Raw genomic sequence first — 20633 nt, forward strand, 5'->3', positions numbered from 1 at the left:
AGACACTATGTTTAAAAATGTGTATTTAAAATGCAAACTTTGTGCAGCATTTTTTAAAATGGGATGCAGGTCAACCCTGGGCAAGAAAACAGAAGACAGCACACAGTTCTTCCACTGTCTGTCTCTGCATTGTGGTGCAAGGGAAAGCATGCCACTGCTTATAAAATGTGGTCTGAGCACGGAACACCACCAGAGCAAATAACAAATGACAATATCAAAAATGAATTAGATAAAGAGATTTTAATTTTGCAGTGCAGAATGCAACCCCAACACCTTTTAGAGCAATTGCTGGAATCATTTCCATTTAAAGCTGGGGGGGGGGGGAGCTACAACACAAACCGACAAACATTGACTGTCAATCCTCAGTTTACTTTCTCAAGACAAAATCCTGCTGCAAGAATAACTTAGCATTTCAAGCATTTCTCTTCCCACCCCCCGTGCAATCCCCCCCCTATATTTGACATTACAGCTGCAGTAGAAGTATCAACAAATTTTCTTGATTAATTGAAGCAGTAATTTAGCAAAGATTCAAACACAACATTCAAGCTGGCAACAGGATGTCTTCTCTGTTGGCTAAAATATAGGATCCTACTTTATTTTTATTTTTTTCCAGTACAAAATTATTTGCATAGTGGCAATCTGTTTTCTCCACTGAACTGAATGTGTCGATAGAGGGAAAATCAGTGTGTGTGTGTACTAGTATAGCATTCAGTCTAGGGCAGATTTTTTTTAAAAAAATAAGCAAACCTCCACATGCTGACCTTTGTTAAGACAAGAGCTGTTGTAGATTGGGTCTAAAATAGCAGTTTGGAAATTAGAAGCTCTATTTTTTGGAGGAAGGAATTAATGGACAATGTCAAGAGAGAAGCTGAACACTCGTAACTCGTGCAGAACTGCAATGTGATCAGGGGAGTCTTTCCTGTGTGCCTGTCATTCCTCCGTATGCACTGAAAGAGCGTTTCCATTCCTTTTCTACCATAAGCTTTGCCCTCCTTCAATGACTAAGTTGTGGCCAGTCATATAATCTGAAGCTTCAGATGCCAAGTATACGACGGCAGCTTGCAAGTCTGTCACTCGAGCCAGCCTTCCGGCTGGGATGTCCGTGAGCCAGCACTGCACAAGAGGTTTCAGCTCCTCAGAATGGATGAGCGGTGTTTCGACAATCCCCCTGTATAAACATATAAGACACAAACCGGCTTGTTATGGCTTCTTTCTTTCTTTCTTTCTTTCTTTGCAGCACAAAATTGCAACAATACAAAAATAGCCCTGGAGGTACTTTTCAAACGAAGGATGAGAAAGATTCCAAACCTCCCTGGCTAAAAGCCACCAGAAACTTCAAACATGATTCCCGTTAAATGTAGTTTTTATGTATCATCATTGTGTCCTTCATTTATTTCCACATTAGCGATACATTATTTAGCATAACGTCCCAATTGAAAGATTTGCCTCACAAACAATCACATCATCTAAATTGAAAGTGACTTGCGAGCATTTACCTACAAATAGATTTTTTGGAACTGGACATAGCAATTATTCTATTCATTAGGAGACACTGCGAAAGGGGGTCTACAATATGTTCAGCGAATGCAGGCGGTTCACATGCTATCATTTCAAGAGGAAGGCATAACCATTATTTCTTTCTTTTCTAATTTTAGAATAAAAGTTCACGTTCACTAGGACTTTTCCCGAGAAGAAAATGTCAGTTAGTAAAAAGCTTGAAGGAACTGGCTCCTAATACACACACACACACACACACACACACACACACACACATATATATATATATATATATATATATATATATATATCCCCCAAAAAATATATGAATGAGAGCCAAAGAATCCACAGCACTCCATAAACATTTGGTGGGTGTTTAGGGCTTTAACAATAACTGATTTGTCACCCTCCTCCTTAGCAACATATTTGTATTTTGAGAAATGTTATAATTCTCTCCCTCCCAGTCCCTGTATAAATATATTTACATAACTGGGCCTAACAAGAAATTACATTTAACTTCTCAGAAATGACAATAACTAAAACCTGAGCTGCCAATTCCACTTCATTAGTGTGGCAGAAATGCATTCCAAATGTTAATAAAAATTCCAACATGCTGATAAATTAGTGCTTCTAAGAAACATGTGACACCTTGGTTAACATATTCAACCTCAATTATATTTCTCTTCAGCACCCTGTTATCTGGAACCTTTGCTGGCAATCAGAGGTGCTGTTTTTCAGCGGCCAATTTTCTAGATAATGTAGCTTATCAACACTGTGGGTAAACTTGCCAATGAAATCAGACTGCACTGAACCACACACGCGCTAATTGCATCTCTTTTTTATGCATATTTACAGACTGTCACTTCAAAGAAATCAGTGGCCCATTGAGGCAGCCAGTTAGCTGGAAGAATTGCCTCTTGCAAATGAAAATTAGCAAACAAGCTAGTGATAAATATGAAATGAACAAAGTCTCGAAATGCCGTTTTGTTCTCAAACTTCATCCTCATCCCAATTTATGCTTCCAAAGAAACAGGGTTTAGAAACACTGAATTCTGGGAACGAGAAACCTCCGCCTTGTACTTTTGTTTTAAAAGAAACTCTTGCGATATTGTTTAATGGATGTGGTTCAGACTTTGCTCTCTTTCTCATATACATGTTTTAATTTTTTTGCTTAACCGGGGCACTCTTCCACAACCCTACTTTCTTTTCAGTCTGAAACTGACAATAAACAGGATAGCTATTCAGAAATAATACCACACAAGGGCAACATGATTGACCTCTGGCACTATCCTGCATTCCAAAGTAATATTATAATCACAATATTATTTTCCCTAAGTAGTTCCCTATCCCAGTCTTCTCAACCCCTTGACTCTAGCACGTTTTCTACGAAAACAATTTGATTTTTCAGTTGCAAAAGAATATCAACAGGCTTATCATTTACTGTTACTCAACAACATTTTACCCCATATATATTAGACACATGCACACACATACAAAATATGAAACAATACTAGGCTTGGATCACACTGATAATAATGAGAATAACAACAATAATAATTATCAAAATGTGCTAGGTGCTCTAGGGGTAATGACGGATGATCCAAAGAAGGCCAGCCATTTTATTTTATTTTACTTTTAGTAGACATTTGGAGACTTGGGGGGGGGGGGGCCGAACACCAATCCCATTTTTTCAAGCATTTCCTGTGAATCTCTGATTACAATTCAGTGCCAGTTTTATTTGCAAATGTTAGCAGGGTGTGGCCTTAGGCTTCATGCTACATCATTTTATTTTCTATTCATTAGAAACTAGATAAACAGTCTGGCTTTGATCATTTAAACCAGATCCAAGATGCATCTCTTTCTATATGGAGATATATTCAAGAACCAATTGTGTAACAAATAGATAGATCGCTCAGTTTGTTTACCTTTTCACCAAACAAAAGGTTTTTTAAAAAATAAAATAAATGAATGGGTTTATTCAAATGAGGAATATTCACACAGAGATATTTGGTCGGGTGTATATGTGTGCAGTGATGCAGTTTGGTAATTTTAGACTCTGGAATCAAGGGGAAGAGCTCCTATTAATTCTGCTGAGTATGGCCCTGAACGTCTGCCTGAAAGTCCAATGGCACCCTTGCTGGGGGGAGAGGCATTGGGGGGGGCGCAGTCATCTCTGACAAGTCTGTCTAACCAGCAGTGTGTATAGTGGGGAGAAGGGAGAGCAAGCTTAGCTTCTCCTCACAACAAACAATACTGGGCGGGAGGTTTCTGCAGTAAGATCTTTGCAATCCTCCACTAGGGAACAAAATAGGATGAAGTAGGACTGCTTGAATGAACCTTTCCACCTCTCTCCATTTAACAGGCTAACAGGATCGTCAAACCTGTCCATTATAGTCCTCTAAATTTCTCCTTTTCCAATCTTAAATTCAGTTCTCCACATTTCCACAAGGTTTTTTTTTTAAAAAAATTGTCATGAACGTTCATCAGCATTTTAGTGTGAATTATTCCCAATAAACACATTTTTGTTGTATGCAGTTTTGACAAACGCACACATTTTTGCAAGCAGTTCTTCTTACTATACTGCCTTTTAATACGTTGTTTTCACTGCTACATGCATTTTTAGAATAGAATAGAATATATTTATTGTTTGGTTGTCAAACTGCCTCACAAAATTCAGACAAGCGTGCATTTTGAAGGATAGCTGTGTTTGGTTCACACATTGGTTCAAAATATGTGGATTAACTGATTTCTCAGTAAAATAAACACAAAATTTAATTTCGTCCTTAATAGCAGGACAACAACCAGCTTACTGAAAGGAAGGCCTCGGAAACCCTCCTGAGCTTATAGAAGTCCTGTGGACAGCGCTGCGGCCAATGCCTCCAGGCAAATAAAACCCAGAAAAACTGAAATTTCTGAAGTTAATTATGATATTCATAAATTATAGAGCACGGTACCACATAGTAGAACTTAGGCTTTTCGTTTAATTATGCTGGCGGTGGGAGGAAATTGAACATTTTATTCTAAAGACAGCATAATTTAGGACTGTTCTGGTTTGAAAAATAAGCAAACGAGAAAAATAATAACAACAACAACAACATAGTGGCTTGTAAGCACGCTTTTGGGTTCTTATACAAATATTAGATATCCCCCAGTATACTGCACATCTTCTGGGAGAGGCTCCGTGCCAAGATGGGCAATTTAATGCTGGAGATGGAAAAACCCTTTTAGGCAAATGTGCCTTGGCTCTTAACCATTCTGAGCGGTGACAAGTGCCAAGGTGTTAATTCTCTGCCTCATCTGGAATGCAATGCTGTTGCATAACAATGGCTTATCACACTATCTAGGTTCCCTTCACGGGAGATGCAGAACTGACATTTCGCTGCTGAAGGCAGCAGTGTGGGTTGATTTAAGACTCAAGTAGCCCCCAAACGATCCCACACTTTATGCCAGTGGATATGTTGGTCTTTGAGTGCCCTGTTTATCAGCTGCTCCCTTAGAATGGTCGCAAGAGTTCTTCTCCCAAAGTGTGTGCATTTGTGTGTTTTGGAGAAAGGGGTTTCCATCTGTGTATAAGTTGATTTCTTTCAGATGAGTTATTAATTTGAATGATTTAAGTACACTTCAATTACTCAGGAAGTGTTTAATCAGTAAAACCCACTTAATTGGGACATCTCCCAAGAAACTGCATAAAAGCCCAGAGATATTTAAGAGCAACTGCTGTTGCTTAATGGGGATGGTAATGCTGGTTAATTGGGATGCCTTTAAGTGATGTGATACGGCTTTGCTTGGTTCTTCCCTCTGCTGTCCTTTTATGCCAGTTCCATATACAGCGGAACCTTGGTTCCCAAACTTAATCCATTCCGGGAGTCTGTTCGATTCCTGAAACAGTTCAGGAACCATGGCGCAGCTTCTGATGGGCTGCAGCAGCTTTTTGCAGCCAATCAGAAGCCAGGCGTTCGGCTTCCAAAGAACATTCAAAAACCGGAACAATTACTTCTGGTTTTCGTTGGTTTAGAAGCTGAGGTTCCACTGTACGCACAAAAACTCATTGCCCCACCCCCAAATCAGTGTGAAGATGCTTCATCCAAACCTGAAAACTTTAGCATTCCAGATCTCTGGATTTTGTTGATCCAGATTGGAGAGCAGTGTTGGGATTGCTAGAATAATCGCTCGCAATCCAGCTGTTCTCAATTGGCCTTGTCATTCACATGTTATCACAAGAACTGAAGGTGCGCTTCCAAAGGAAGCTTCAGCTGTATTTATGTATGTATGTACCTAACCAAAGCAGCAAGGGATCTTTATGCATGGAAGTGGAAGGAGGAAAGAATACCCTCAAAGGAAGAATGGCTGATAAAAATCATGGAATATGCAGAGATGGCAAAACTGACGGCTCTGATAAGAGACACATTTAGAATCTTTCAAGGAGGACCATAAACTTTTTCTATATTTAAAAAATAATTTTCCATATGTGAAGTCCACAGCAGGGTTTGAAGTTTAAGGGGGGGGGGGAATAGACTATACTAAGATACCTGTTAAAGAGGATGAAACTGGATAGGATGGATTTATAAGACGCAATAGTATATATTTGTGATTATAAACATCGAGGATGGGTGAGTATTTTGGAATAAACTTTATAATTGCTGAGTGATAAAATGTAAGTTTGAATCTTGAAAGAAAAAGGAAGTGTAAAAAAAAGAGAGCTGTAGGTGCACTGAACATTATGGTGTGATTGAATTCGATTTGGACATGATCATGGACTAACTGCTGTGAGAATAAAGCAGCAGACGTTACCAACGATGGAGACCACAGTCAGTGGTTCACAAGAGCACAGAAGCTAATTTGATCACAGAACCATAGTGAGAAAATGGGGTTGGTTTCCTGGAAGTCTGATTGAGTGGGCAGCCTCCATAACATCCATTCCTTCTACAAAGTTATTCATGCCCACAAATCAATCTCCTTCCAACTCCCAAACCCAGATTTCTCTCAGACCAGGAATGGGAGACCTGTATCCCTCCAGATGTTGTTGGACTTCCACGGCCATCGTACCTGACCACTTGCCATGCTGATGGGAGCTGGAGTCCAAACCAACATCTGGAGAGCCCCTGGCTCAAATTTTGTGGGTTTTGAAGCTAACTGCCTAGCCCAAACAAAAATCGCACAATATCCTCTTTACACCACATTCACCCATCCTTCTGGGGATCCTAGGAAACCCAAATTCAAAGTCTTGGTGTTGACCTTTAAAGTCCTAAATGGCTTTGGCCCTGTATAACTGAAGGAATGTCTCCACCCTCATTTTTAAGCCCAGACACCAAGGTCCAGCTCCAAGGGCCTTTAGGCGGTACTCTCATTGCAAGAAGTGAGGTTACAGGGAACCAGGCAAAGGGCCTTCTCAGTAGCGGCGCCCTCCCTGTGGAACGCCTTCCCATCCAATGTCAAACTGATCAGCAACTACACAACTGACCCATCTGAAGCATCCCTGTATCAGGAAGTTTTTAATGTTTTGATGTGCTTTTGATTATGTTGGAAGCTGCCCAGAGTGGCTGGGGCAACCCAGTCAGATGGGTGGGGTATAAGTGATTAATCCTCCTCCTCATCACCCTGGTCATTTAGTTTGGGAGGCCCTATTGTTGTAAAAGTAACCCCATGCTTTCCTCTTTATCAGCCTGTCCAATCTTCCCCCATCCCTGCACTATATCTACCACTAATTGTGTGCCGTATATTAGGACATTTCTGTTGTTTTATGCATAACTGGAAACAAAACATAAATGCACAAGCAGATATGCATTAGTTAAGATATATGCATTAGCACTTTCATACTGCAATAATTCTGGCAATTAGATATTACTAAAGGAAGCCTTAGGCACCGACACAGCTATAAATATGGATTCTCTTGTAAAATATAGTTCAGGAACGCATTTCCTTATGGAGCTGGAGCCTGTACTTCTTGCTAAAACCCTGTAGAGCTTTAAAAAAATGTAACACATAGGAAACGGTGCATGCAGGGCTCATGTATTCACTTAGATAATACAAAACTATAATAATAATTTGTTATTTATACCCCACCCATCTGGTTGAGTTTCCCCAGCCACTCTGGGTGGCTTCCAATCAAGTGTTAAAAACAATACAGCATTAAATATTAAAAACTTCTCTAAACGGGGCTGCCTTCAGATGTCTTTTAAAGAGAAGATAGCTGCCTATTTCCTTCACATCTGAAGGGAGGGCGTTCCACAGGGCGGGTGCCACTACCGAGAAGGCCCTCTGTGAAACATGTGTCAAAGCTTCTGCAATTATAGGTATTACAGCCAAGGTAAAAGAGCTAATCACTTCAAAGTGCTTGTTGTTGTTGTTTAGTCATTTAGTCATGTCCAACTCTTCGTGACCCCATGGACCAGAGCACACCAGGCACTCCTGTCTTCCACTGCCTCCCGCAGTTTGGTCAAACTCATGTTAGTAGCTTCAAGAACACTGTCCAACCATCTCGTCCTCTGTCGTCCCCTTCTCCTTGTGCCCTCAGTATTTCCCAACATCAGGGTCTTTTCAAGGGAGTCTTCTCTTCTCACGAGGTAGCCAAAGTATTGGAGCCTCATGATCTGTCCTTCCAGTGAGCACTCAGGGCTGCTTTCCTTAAGAATGGAGAGGTTTGATCTTCCTGCAGTCCATGGGACTCTCAAGAGTCTCCTCCAGCACCATAATTCAAAAGCATCAATTCTTCGGTGATCGGCCTTCTTTATGGTCCACCTCTCACTTCCATACATCACTACTGGGAAAACCATAGCTTTAACTATACGGACCTTTGTCGGCAAGGTGGTGTCTCTGCTGCCTAGGTTTGTCATTGCTTTTCTTCCAAGAAGCAGCCGTCTTTTAATTTCGTGACTGCTGTCACCATCTGCAGTGATCATGGAGCCCAAGAAAGTAAAATCTCTCACTGCCTCCATTTCTTCCCCTTCTAATTGCCAGGAGGTGATGGGCCCAGTGGCCATGATCTTAGTTTTTTTGATGTTGAGCTTCAGACCATATTTTGCGCTCTCCTCTTTCACCCTCATTAAGAGGTTCTTTAATTCCTCCTCACTTTCTGCCATCAAAGTTGTGTCATCTGCATATCTGAGGGTGCTTATTGCCCGGTGAATAATGGAGGCCCATCAAAACAGGAACACAACAATCTTTTTTTTAAAAAAATACAGGTAGGCATGTTGGCCCATATGTAAAATTCCAAAACTCATCTTAGGGTGACACCTTTATTAGACCAGATGGCAACAACTGTGCAAGCTTTTGAGTTCAACAGGTCTCTTAATCAGGCTAGATGGCAAACAGAGCACTTGGGGTGGTGATGGTGGGGAAACAGCAGGAGATTGCAGATGTTCCATGAGGCAGAGGGCCTTCTCGGTAGTGGTGCCCGCCCTGTGTAACACCCTCCCATCAGGAAGGAAATAGACAACTATCTGACTTTTAGAAGACATCTGAAGGCAGCCCTGTTTAGGGAAGTTTTTAATGTTTGAAGTTTTATTCTGTTTTTAGTCCTCTGTTGGGAGTCGCCCAGAGTGGCTGGAAAAACCCAGCAAGATGGGCAGGGTATTATTATTATTATTATTATTATTATTAATAGCTGACACTTACTCTGAAGACCCACTTCCCTTTAAAATTTCACAGCCAAGAGCCCACTTCCGTTTAAAGAGAAGTACATGAATGGGATGAAAAGTTTAGGTTGCATATTTTCATCTTGTTGTGTCTGATGGGACTGTGTGTCTGTGGGGCCTTAATGATGCTAGTCTATACATTTGCTTATTCCATTTTTTTAATTAACATAATTGTAACATATTCTTCTAGGGGACGCAGGTGGCGCTGTGGGTTAAACCACAGAGCCTAGGACTTGCTGATCAGAAGGTCGGCGGTTCGAATCCCCGCGACGGGATGAGCTCCCGCCGCTCGGTCCCTGCTCCTGCCAACCTAGCAGTTCGAAAGCACGTCAAAGTGCAAAGTGCAAGTAGATAAATAGGTACCGCTCTGGCGGGAAGGTAAACGGCGTTTCCGTGTGCTGCTCTGGTTCGCCAGAAGGGCTTAGTCATGCTGGCCACATGACCCAGAAGCTGTACGCCGGCTCCCTCGGCCAATAAAGTGAGATGAGCGCTGCAAGCCCAGAGTCGTCCACAACTGGACCTAATGGTCGAGGTCCCTTTACCTTTAACATATTCTTATTATTACTGCTTTTTGCCCAAATTCAGTAGCAATGGTTGTTATTCATCAGAATCAACTAGCATCTATTTTTACTTCTACATGTTCTAGATTCAAGGTGATACCAGTGTTGTGTAAGTCTAAGTAGCCATGATTTGTCTAAACGTCACTTCAGGGGCAGTGAGGGACTTGCAAGATAATATTAATACCTCTCAATATCCATGGATGAAGCTTTACTGAATGGTTATTTCAACTACTGTGCTGGGGTCTGAGACGAGCCTTCTGCAATGTGTGTGTCTGCGTAAGAAAGTAAGGTGGTTGCCAATTTGAAGTTGACGAAGCAAAAAGATGTGTGTGGCCAGGAGCATTGCTTGGGTGCAGTTGCTCTCTTTGGAGCCCAGGGAGTCCATTAGAAAGTTAGTGTGCAGTGTAATGATCGGTGCCTTGGCCTTAGACTAGAAAAGACCCAAGTTCAAATCCCCACTCAGCTGCAGAGCTGGCTGGATAACTTTCAGCCAGTCCTGTGGACTCAGCTACATTACTCATGGTACAACGCTATAACCGCGTTATAAACATGCGACACCAGATGGCACTGTAGAGCCCAAAACTTTGCCTATGCGATTTTCCATAGAATCCCCCCCCCCCCACACCTTTCATTATAACCTTTTTTCCTGGGGGGACGCAGGGGTATGCATACCTCTAAACATTTTTGTGAATCTTTGTACTTTTGTCCATTTACTGTATTTATTTTCCCCGATTCGAACTATAAAATGGTGGTTTTCTTGAGTCAAAATGAAAGTACCCCTAAACAGTTTTTTTTTAGAAAAAATGCACTGGTTATAACCATTTAATTTCTGAATTAATTATAGCAGGGTTCCCCCCCCCCGCCCCCCGTGTGTAGATCCAGCCACAGTCTCTCAGCCTAATCTAGCTGACGGGGATGTTGGGAGAATAAAAGGCGGAGAGTGGATGCTGCCCTGGGGGGGGGGTCAGTCCAAGGCTTTTTTCCTGCCTCAGACAAAGGAGAAGATGGTGCCCCTCCCACTCCAAATTCACAGTTGAATTTTACTTTACACTGATGACAAGACAATGTCCTCCAGCATGCTGGAGGGCTACAGGGTGAGCTTAGGGTGAGCCCAGGGCAAATAGAGTGGCACACACAGCTCAGGTACCCAGTGTGGAAGAGAAATGTGTGTGCGCGCGCACACACACACACATGTATACACACACACATGCACACGAGTCTTGTATTTTTCCTTTTCAGAAATTCCCACCTTTAAGCCTTCAAAAATTAGGTAAAATGCAATTGATAATGAATGTATTTCATAAAAAACAAAAATTATACTGAGGTGACTTGTAATTGCTACCACCGAATGGAATTTCAATGATAGTAGTATAATGACGTCCCTTTTAAAGTGCCTGTATATTTGTCTGAGGTAAAAAGAAGCGTGAGGGGGAGACTGGAAGGGGGGGAATATTGTCTGTTAAGTGTCAAAAGCCTTTTCTTTTACCACAGAAGACTTGGACAGTAGCAAGGAAATATTTCACCTGGAAAAGAAATGTTAAAAACCACCCTTCACAAAATTAGAAAACCTGTTATCAAATGGCATAATCTTTTCAAAAATCCCAGAACATACACAGCAATAGAGACGACTTTTTGCTATGCACTTGGCATTTGTGTTATGCTTGAGAGTATTCTCACCCTTATTTAAGGAACTGAAGTTTTGCTAGCTAACAACTTTGCTTTCTTACATTTTCTTAACTTGAGAACTTCATCACATTCATCCTTATTTCCTCGCCGCCCCCCCAAACCCTACATGTTACTTACGGAGAAATGCAGTTCACTCTTACTCCTCTATCAATCCACTCCGTCCCCAACGTCTGAGTTAACTTTACAACCCCGGCTTTTGAAGCATTGTAAGCTAATTGCTTCTGTGGGTGAGGAACTGGATGGTTGGGAAGGGAGAAACAGAAATTTAATTATTACTTCCCGGCAGAGAAAGAGTAAATAAAAACTGAAACAGTTATTTGTAGAGGTTTGGCAAACAGGCAGGCATACCTTTCCATTGTATTATCCTGACTTTTGGATCAACAGAAGGAAAATGGAACAACTGCAAACAGACCCCCGGAAGTATCTACATTTTAGCAATGTAGCAAACCTATATGCTATTTAAAAGAAACTGCCACTGCGTTCAGTAAGACTTATTATTCCCATGTAAGTGTGTGTATCTTATGCCAGCCTAAAACTTATTATACCTGCAGATGCTTATTAAAATTAAAACTCAACGTATAAAAAGGCAAACAAGCACAAAGTTATAGAGCATGGGTAGGCAAACTAAAGCCCGGGGTCTGGATCCGGCCCCATTGCCTTCTCAATCCGGCCCGCGGACGGTCTGGGAGTCAGCGTGTTTTTACATCAGTAGAATGTGCCCTTTTATTTAAAATGCATCTCTGGGTTATTTTGGGGGCATAGGAATTCGTTTATATTTTTTCTCTCAAAATATAGTTTGGCCCCCCACAAGGTCTGAGGGACAGTGGACTGGCCCCCTGCTGAAAAGGTTTGCTGACCTCTGCTATAGAAGATCAGACATTTATGCAGATATTGGTACACTTCTGTCCCGGAAATGCCAATCTCTCAAAGCAACTTGACTGGTTGGATGCTTTGGATGGGGGGGGGGAGGGGGCGAATGCACACATGTCACATGTCAGTCAGAAACTAAAATGATCGGCTTTGTTAATTATAACGTTCACGCTTACAAGCGACTTTGGTATATTCTCCTCCTCCTTGCCCCTTTCCTTAAGCTGATATACCTGCAAAAAAGACAGCTTATTTTTAGCAACCAAACCATTTTCATGACATTTTAAAACAGAGTTTAGGCCCCACCAGGCAGTATCTATGAAAAGTGCCTATGAATTGATTTTAGAAGGAATTGATTTTAGAATGTATTTCAATTAATTGATTGAGATTTTATGTAAACTGTGTTACTTTTATTGTTGTTAGCCACTTTGAGCCCGGCTTCGGCTGGGGAGGGCGAGATATAAATAAAATTTTATTCTTATTATTAAAAATATTTTTTTTAAAAAAACTGAGAGGGAAATAGGACCATATTATTGGTCAATTTCATAATTAACATGAACTTGTTGACAAGGATGTATTTTAGACCCATTTTTTGTAATGCACATACAGAACTTTTCAAAGTTCAGACCGTCATCCCACCCAGAAATACCCGTTTTAGTAATCTATTCTTCATCTGGGCTATTTTTATTCCCTTCCCCTCAATTTTATTCTGGCGTTCATTCATTTGCTTCAGTATTTCCATGCTGACTTTTAGGGCCAAGCCCTTGCAAGGCAACTTAAATAAAACTGTCATAAAAATCATTAAGAACAGTGGCTTAAAACAGCAGCGTTTTGAATAATACACAGGTGAGCAACATATCATTGCAACTCAGCTAAAACAATTAAATCAGTTTCAGAATGGCAACAAGTATAAGACATATTTTTGTTTAATTGTTATTTCGATAATTATTGGGTGGGTGCAATTCTGCCACAGGTCACAAGTATGTGGAGTTTAACCATGATCTCCAATAGTGCTCAACCTGATCCCTGTATCACTACATTCCCCAGAAGCTCCATATCAGGCCACGAAACACTCTGCAAATTTTCTTTATTCAGTTTTTCTTTTTTTAATTACAGTAATAATAATATGCTTAAATGGTTGGAAGTGTGGTAAGATTTAGGCTTTTTTATTTCTAGAAAGAATAAGAAAATACAAATAAAAGGAAAACAAAAAAAGCCCCACAAATCAATAGTTAAATTATTACTGCATGTCAGAGCGGTTTTCATTTAATTGGGAGCAGTCCTATAACAAAGTCAGGAGAATTTGACCAAATAAACTAACTTAGTAAAACAACATTTTAAAAGGCTGTAGCAGATTTATCCTTCCAATTCATGTATTTTGCTTGCCTGCCTGCTTTCTCGCCGGTTTCTTAAAATCAACACGGTGGAAAAGAACGTTTTTGTTGAATTGTACAAAAGCATGTAAAAACATACCACATCTTGAAATCACTTAAATAGACATAAGACTGTAATCCTAGCCAGCCGTTGCCTCCCTTTTTCCACTGCATAATAAAACTTGATTAATAACGATTTTTTAAAAAGAATCCCTTTGCTTTACAACAGAGAAATCATTTTTACAGGCCCAACATATTTATTCAATAAGCTTTCATTACAAATATTTTCCCTCTTTTTGCTGTTGTTTGGTCTGGCATACCGGCAAGCAGCACTCCATGTGGGCTGGAGAAGAGGAGAGGAATCTAATTTCTTGATTAATTACTCTACTCAAGATCCAAGTTACATACAACTTTGGTAGTTAACCCCATCGCCCTTGCAAAAGTAGCACCTGCTAAAGTTTCCAAATATGCCTGTTTATGATAAATTACTGCATGTTTGCTTAAAGGGGCCAAACACTTTTGCATCTTTCCCATCTGAGAGTCTTTGTTTCCAGAAAAGCAGAAACTTATTTATTTATTCAGCCAGTTCTCTGACCTCTAATTCTGAACAGACCTATCAGGTGGCTTCCTGCAGTGCTTATCATACATTTTATAGGAGAAACTTTTGAGACTTCGTCCTACTTCATCCCACCCTTGAAAGCATAAAAGTTTGTTATAGAGATGGACAAATTTGTCAATTTCCGTTTCTCCCAGTTTCTCATGTTTTCAGTCTTAAGTTCTGTTCTCTTTTCCACATTTCTGCATCACTTTGCTTATTTATTTATTTTTAAATCCTCATTCAATAGCATTCTATGAATATACACATTTCTGTAGGTAATTTTGCCTGACATTTGTACAAGCAATCTCCCCTAATACAATGCATTATATATGTTCTTTTCAGCAACATATACATTTTTTGCACATATTACTTGTCTGGAAAACCGAGTCACAAAATTCAGAGACGTGCAAATTTCGAAGGACGGTTTTGTTTCCGTTCGTGTAGCGTTTTAGAAATTGCAAATTTGGGAGGTTTGCTCTTACACCGCATCAATTATTATCAGTGATACAGTCGGGGGGGGGAGCTATGAAAGGAAATCTCTCCTTGTTGAGTGAGATTGTGTGTATGCTTCAAGCTGCACAGCTTGCAGAACGAAACTGCAAATTGGGAAGAAGGACCGTGCAGAAGGTCCCAAATCCTATCTCCAGTCGAAAGGATCAGATAGCAGGTAAAGCAAAAGAATTCTGCCTGGGGTCCTGGAGAACCACAATTTGTCAGAGTGGTCAGTACTGTCATAGACAGCCAGCTAATATGATCCGATCCAAGGCAGCCTACTTTTTGGGAAACAGCCATGCTTAAGTCATTCTCACTATTTCTGATGCTTGTGCTGGGAGTGCCATTTATATAGACCAAATGGCATCATGAACATAAAAGAAGGAGGTACCAGCAGACTTGGAGGAATCTTGAGGTTTAGGGGGAGGAAAAGTCCTCATGGTGGGAACACCCTAAAACATCCTAATGAGGATTGAATTTAGGGGTGAGACTTTCCAAAAATCTCAATGTTATGACTGTCTGCATGGATTCTTTTCTTAATTCTCATCTCACAGCTTGATCTCAATTACAAGGGAATTATTCCTCCCTGGGTCCTTTAAAAATACAAACATATTATATGCATTATTATGTGTATCATTATAAATATAATATTACACACATATTTCATACATATCCCACCCCGGTTTTCCTAAGGTAACCAGCACATAAGTAAATATATACAAGAATGCCTATAAAATACTTAAGGATTAATTCCTTAACGCTGCAGAAATATAATACCACATGTGGTTTGACTATTTCATACTTTTTATACTCTCTGCAGGTACCCGTATTAAAATGTCTTAGATGCCTTCTAGAAAACTTTTTTATTTGAAGAAGCCTACCCAAATACATAATTTAGACTTGTATATTAACGTATGCTATTTTGCCTATGTGTTACTGCTAATGGCTTTATGCATTTAGAGGGTTTTTTTGTTTCAATTAAGCGTCTTACAAATCTTTCCTAATAAACAAATAAATAGGAGATGTATTTTGCAAATAATTCCCCATATAATGTGCCAGAGTGGCAACCCAGTCAGATGGGTAGAGTAAAAACAATAATATAAGAATATTTAAATAGACTTCAAAAACAAAGAAACCGACAGTTTGCAGGTGGCTCAGACATAAGCAGGCACTCTGTGCAAGAGGCAGTCCAATGTGGGCAAAGCTCACCAAATCCCATATGTAAGGGCATAAAGCAAGCCAGTGTAAGTTAAGCCAGTGTAAAGATACACCAGCTATACCAAACAGAGCGGCTGCTGCTCTGCCTGAGCCTGGCAGAAGGAAAATAAGCCTTTTTAAAGCAGTGTTTGATGCTGGTCATATGACCAAGGAGAAAGTATCCCCATGGTCCACAAACAGCCCCTTTTAGGGACTTAACACCAGGCTCAACTAAGCCAGATTTGGCTTACCTGGGATGAGCCCGTGATGCTGTCATATCATTGGCTGAGCTGGGGTTGGGGACCGAGCCGGTTTCAGGTGTGATCTTGCTGGTTTGGGGCGAGATCTCTCCCCAAATCACACAGGACCTCGTGCACTCTGCAAGCTCCCCTGCAATGATGACGAGATCTTGCCCGAAATCAGCACCAATGTCGGTGTCGCTTCTCCGCCTCATCCTAAGGCCTACCGACAGTGTTGCCTCCTCAAGGGTTTCCGCTGCTTGAGGCATTGGCCTCACTATTCCTAATGGGTGGGCCGGCCCTGGACTTCAAACTGGCTGAGCCAGGGAACAGAAAACAAAGGGAATGAAAGGGAGAGGATGGAATCCTGACCTCTGCACTCCACACAGCAACACTTGTGGCATACTACATGCATTTCTGAGTAGTATTTTGATATCTGAGAACCCACTCTTGCAGAGATATGACATTAAGAAGATAAGAAAAGCCTTGTTGGATTAGGCCAAAGGCCCATCTAGTTCAGCATCTAGATCCCTATAGGATGCCCCCAAGCACTGGCGGAGGAAGAGGAGTGCGGGGGGAGCGCACTGCCCCCGGCAGCGCGATCCTGGTGGGGTGCCATCGCAGCTGATCCCCACCTGCGCTGGGCGCCGCGCCCTCGCAGGCAGTGTGCCACACCCCCAGGACACGCATCACACCCCTGCGGATGGTGCATCATGCTCCCAAGATGTGCACTGCGCCTCTGGGACGCGCACCAGCCCGGCCCCCGCCTGCTCTCCGCCCCCCGGTGCCGGAGCATGGAGCTCCACCACTGCCCCCAAGCAAGACCCAAAGGCTTGAATTTATTGCAAACTTAAATTTTTAAAGTGCCGTTTGTTTTCCAGCTGAACAGTGAGCTCGTTTCCAGTGCTGCAAATTTAGGCAGAAACGTACTTTTAAATTAAACATTTCAGAGCAGAGTCGAAAAGAGATCAATGAATCACAGTGCCGAAAGTGCCCTTCTCGCGCTTTTAATATTATTAACAGGATCTCTAATCCAGTCCTATTATGGCAACAATGATATCAGGAAATTGTTTCTGGAAATGATTTTTCAGCAGCAGTGGATTACTCTGAACATGTCGGTTCAGCTCAGAGGAGTGCCGCTTTGCCGCTTTCGTGAAAAATAATGGTGTTTGAAAACATCTCTATATTACCCTAATCTGTTTTGCCTTCCCAGAATTCCTGATAGCTGTCTTGAAATAGCTGAAGGGGAGCTAGTATAGAAGATGGAGTGCGCTTGCTCTCACTTGCTCCAAAGGACCAATGGGTGGAGGAGGCAGCGATGGCCAGCACTAAAAGAGGATTGGACAAATTCATGAAGGACGAGACTATCAGTGACTATTAACTATGATGGCAAGGCTCTACCTCCAGAGCTGGAGGCAGCCTGCTTCTGAATACCAATTTATGGGAAGAGTGTTCTTGTGCTTGGGCCCTGCTTTTGGGTTTCCCACAGGCATCTGGGTGGGCACTGGGAGAAGAGGAGGCTGAATTAGAAGGGCCGCTGGCCTGATCCTGCAGGCTCTTCCTAGGTTTGTGGGTTCTCCCAAAAGTAAGGGTGGGAACACAGTGCCTTGGGAGATGATGGGCTCTCCTTCACTGAGAGCACTTAAGCAGAAGCTGGAGGACCATCTAATTGTGATTTATCCTGCATTGCTGATCCTGCAGGATGTTGGAACCAATGACAGTACAAGATCCCTTTCAACTCTAAAATCATTACTATTCTTTCCCCCCCAGCTCCAGTTCTTCAAATTTTGGCATTATAATATTCATAGTTGACAGACTTTGCCACAGTTGGAGGTACTGTTTTGAGCCTCAGTTCTCTTTAGGTCAATGGATCTCAACGCATCATGAAGCGTTTCTAGGCTGCTCTCTTAAAAAAAGCGAGAAGCTATTTATGCTGGCCTGACACGGAATGTTTAAACATCGTGAATGTCTAAACGTGATTCTTTTTCACGGAATGGAGTCTAAAATGTTTGTGAGATCTTCTACTTTACAGATGCCTTTGACTTGACTAGCAAGTCCTTAGTGACTCTCTCCCTTATGGCTTTGGAAATCCACACTTTTCACCTAGAGGGAGAGAGAGAGAAAGCTAAGCCTTTAAAGAAGGCTCTGGCTAAAAACTGAAGTATACTGGGTGCCACTGCTTCCTTGAGGAATCTGATGTAGAACCAGTGTTCGTACCTGCTGGTGTTTGCTTCCAATAGGCTTTGCTCGTATATTTGTAAATAAACATATTACATGATCTCTCACGCCTTTATAATCCAAATGTAATGCTTTTGTAGTCCTGCCACCAACGGAATTTCAGACCAGGATATCCTAAAGAATAACACTCTTATGCTGCCCATTCATTATGCATTCTTTTCTAGATGCATTGACTTTCCCATCTCTAGCAATTAGCTCCCAAAGACTGTTTCTTTTCCTTCTCTCCCTTTTCCAAACTTCCCATAAGCTATTCGGTAATCTAGTTAGTAGCCAACACAGTGCCCTATAGATGATGTTGGGGACTAGAGCTCCCCTCAGAGTCAGCTGAGAATTCTTCTTTTGGTCAGGTTAAAATCTATGCAGGTGAACAATTCAGGGGTCATAATGCTCAACTTATATATCAAATGATCACTGGGGGGAAAACATGTCCAGTGGCATCATTACGTTTGAGACAGATCCAGTGAGTTGCTGCCAATTAGGGAAAGACTGTACTGGTCTACATGGATCAATGGTCTGACTCAGAACCATCATTGTGCCCAATCTGACATTCTGTGAATGACATTTAATTAATTAATGGTCCTCTGTGAGCAGCCTTTAACATGGCTAGCCCAAAATCCAAAAGGGCAATCCACATATAGACTCTGTAACCTGAGAAATGAATGACCCTTTGAGGAGAATGAGGAATATCAACGCTGGAGTAATGCGGTCAGCATCATGATTATGTCTGGCCTCTCTAGTCTAAATCACCAGGCCTACTGTTCGTCAGTCATTTGATAAGGAAAGCTCATCCTCGATTATTTTCCTCCTTACTTAGGGAACACTTACTACCAGTCCAATGATGTCTAAATCGCCAAGGTGTTAAATGGCCATTTTGTAATCTATATTCACAGTGCATTTTCAGCCATTGGCCTTGCAGCCTAACTGCAAGCCACATGCATCATGCATCACAGGCCATTGAGCATTGCTGCTGTGCAATCTTCATTCCTGCAGACACTGGTGCAGGGAAGAGACTCTGCTAGACCATCAAGGGGTCATGTTTTATACCTGCCCTGCCCCTACCCTCTTCCTGAGACGCTTACAAGGAGGAGCTGCTCCCTAAGGATTTACTCCTGCTGTCTCTGACATTTTTGTGGGGACTGTCCTTTGCCAGGACCATGGATTTATTTGGACTTTAGTCTTTTTTATAAAAAAATACATAAAAAAGGTTTGTATTTTGTTGTCTTAAAATTTTGAAGAGTACATTTTCCCTCCTTGAATTTTATTCTCGTGTGTGAACCTTTGTGAGCTGCCTTGGGAACCTTTTTGGCTGAAAGGTGGCATGGAAACCAGCTTTAACTATCACAATCCCATTAATTCAAACAGGACTTCTACAAAAGCCATATTCAAATTTGGTGCACTGTAGACCTCAGCCTTCGCTTTCCATCACGTGTTCTGGGTCAGGTATTGGAAAGATCACCATTTATTGTACATTACCACTGAACAATAAACAATACAGGGAATGCATTTATTTATTCTTTTACTTTAATCCCTACAGGACTTGCTATTGTCCTAAACTGAGACCAGTATTTTCCTCCCCTTATTTTAAAAAAATAACCTTTTTTTTTGTTTGCAAAAAATGCCTTCCACTTGGGCAAGAGCGACATCTCTGGTATTAAAAACCGTAAGTGAAACAGCTGGTAAAAGCACTTGAAAAAAAAATTAACAGCAACATTATAAATGCATTTCTTTTCCTGAAGAAACAGTTAAAGTTACTAAGTAATAAACTGAACAGAATGTCATAGAATGTCAAACTGGGCACAGTAAAAATAAATGTTATTCCCAAGGAAAATAAAAAGACTGCATATTTATGTAACATTCAGCAGATGGACATGATATTAATATCGAGCTTTTCAGTTGCACTTCTATAGCTACTGGGCTTCTCTCTCTCTCTCTCTCTCTCTCTCTTTCTTTCTTTTTTTTTTTTTTTTGCCTAACTTGGCAGCCCACAGGCACCATTTGATTTTTGGATTTGGACAATCCTGCAACAGATGTCCAGACCAATAAAACAAATTCCTAAAGGGCTACGCTTAATTTGTGTAATTGATCAATTTTTGTTACATGGGCCTCAGTTCACCAGCATGTAACTGCCTTCCAGATTAGCTCTGCAGTTGGGATTTCGTTCCATATGTTGCAATAGTTTATTGGCTCCTTGACGACGTGGCTGATACAACAGCGCAAGTGGGGAGACACCTGTTGGCAAGAAGCCTCAAATA

At 41.3% G+C, this 20633-nt stretch overlaps 1 protein-coding gene across 1 annotated transcript in view; it reads right to left on the reverse strand.

Moving 5' to 3' along the window:
* Positions 1-221: 221 nt before the first annotated feature.
* Positions 222-20633, reverse strand: part of LOC308471594 (uncharacterized protein) — a 52075-nt gene continuing 31663 nt past the window's right edge. Inside the window, exons 10-11 of the mRNA XM_080995791.1 lie at positions 11495-11612; positions 222-1168 (exon numbers count right to left, since the gene is read on the reverse strand). Coding sequence (XP_080851917.1) covers positions 973-1168; positions 11495-11612 — 314 coding nt within the window. The 3' untranslated portion in view covers positions 222-972. The remainder of the gene's footprint in view (positions 1169-11494; positions 11613-20633) is intronic.

Source organism: Podarcis pityusensis (genome assembly GCF_964106645.2).
Source record: "Podarcis pityusensis genome assembly, chromosome: 2".
Taxonomy (NCBI): Eukaryota; Metazoa; Chordata; class Lepidosauria; order Squamata; family Lacertidae; genus Podarcis; species Podarcis pityusensis.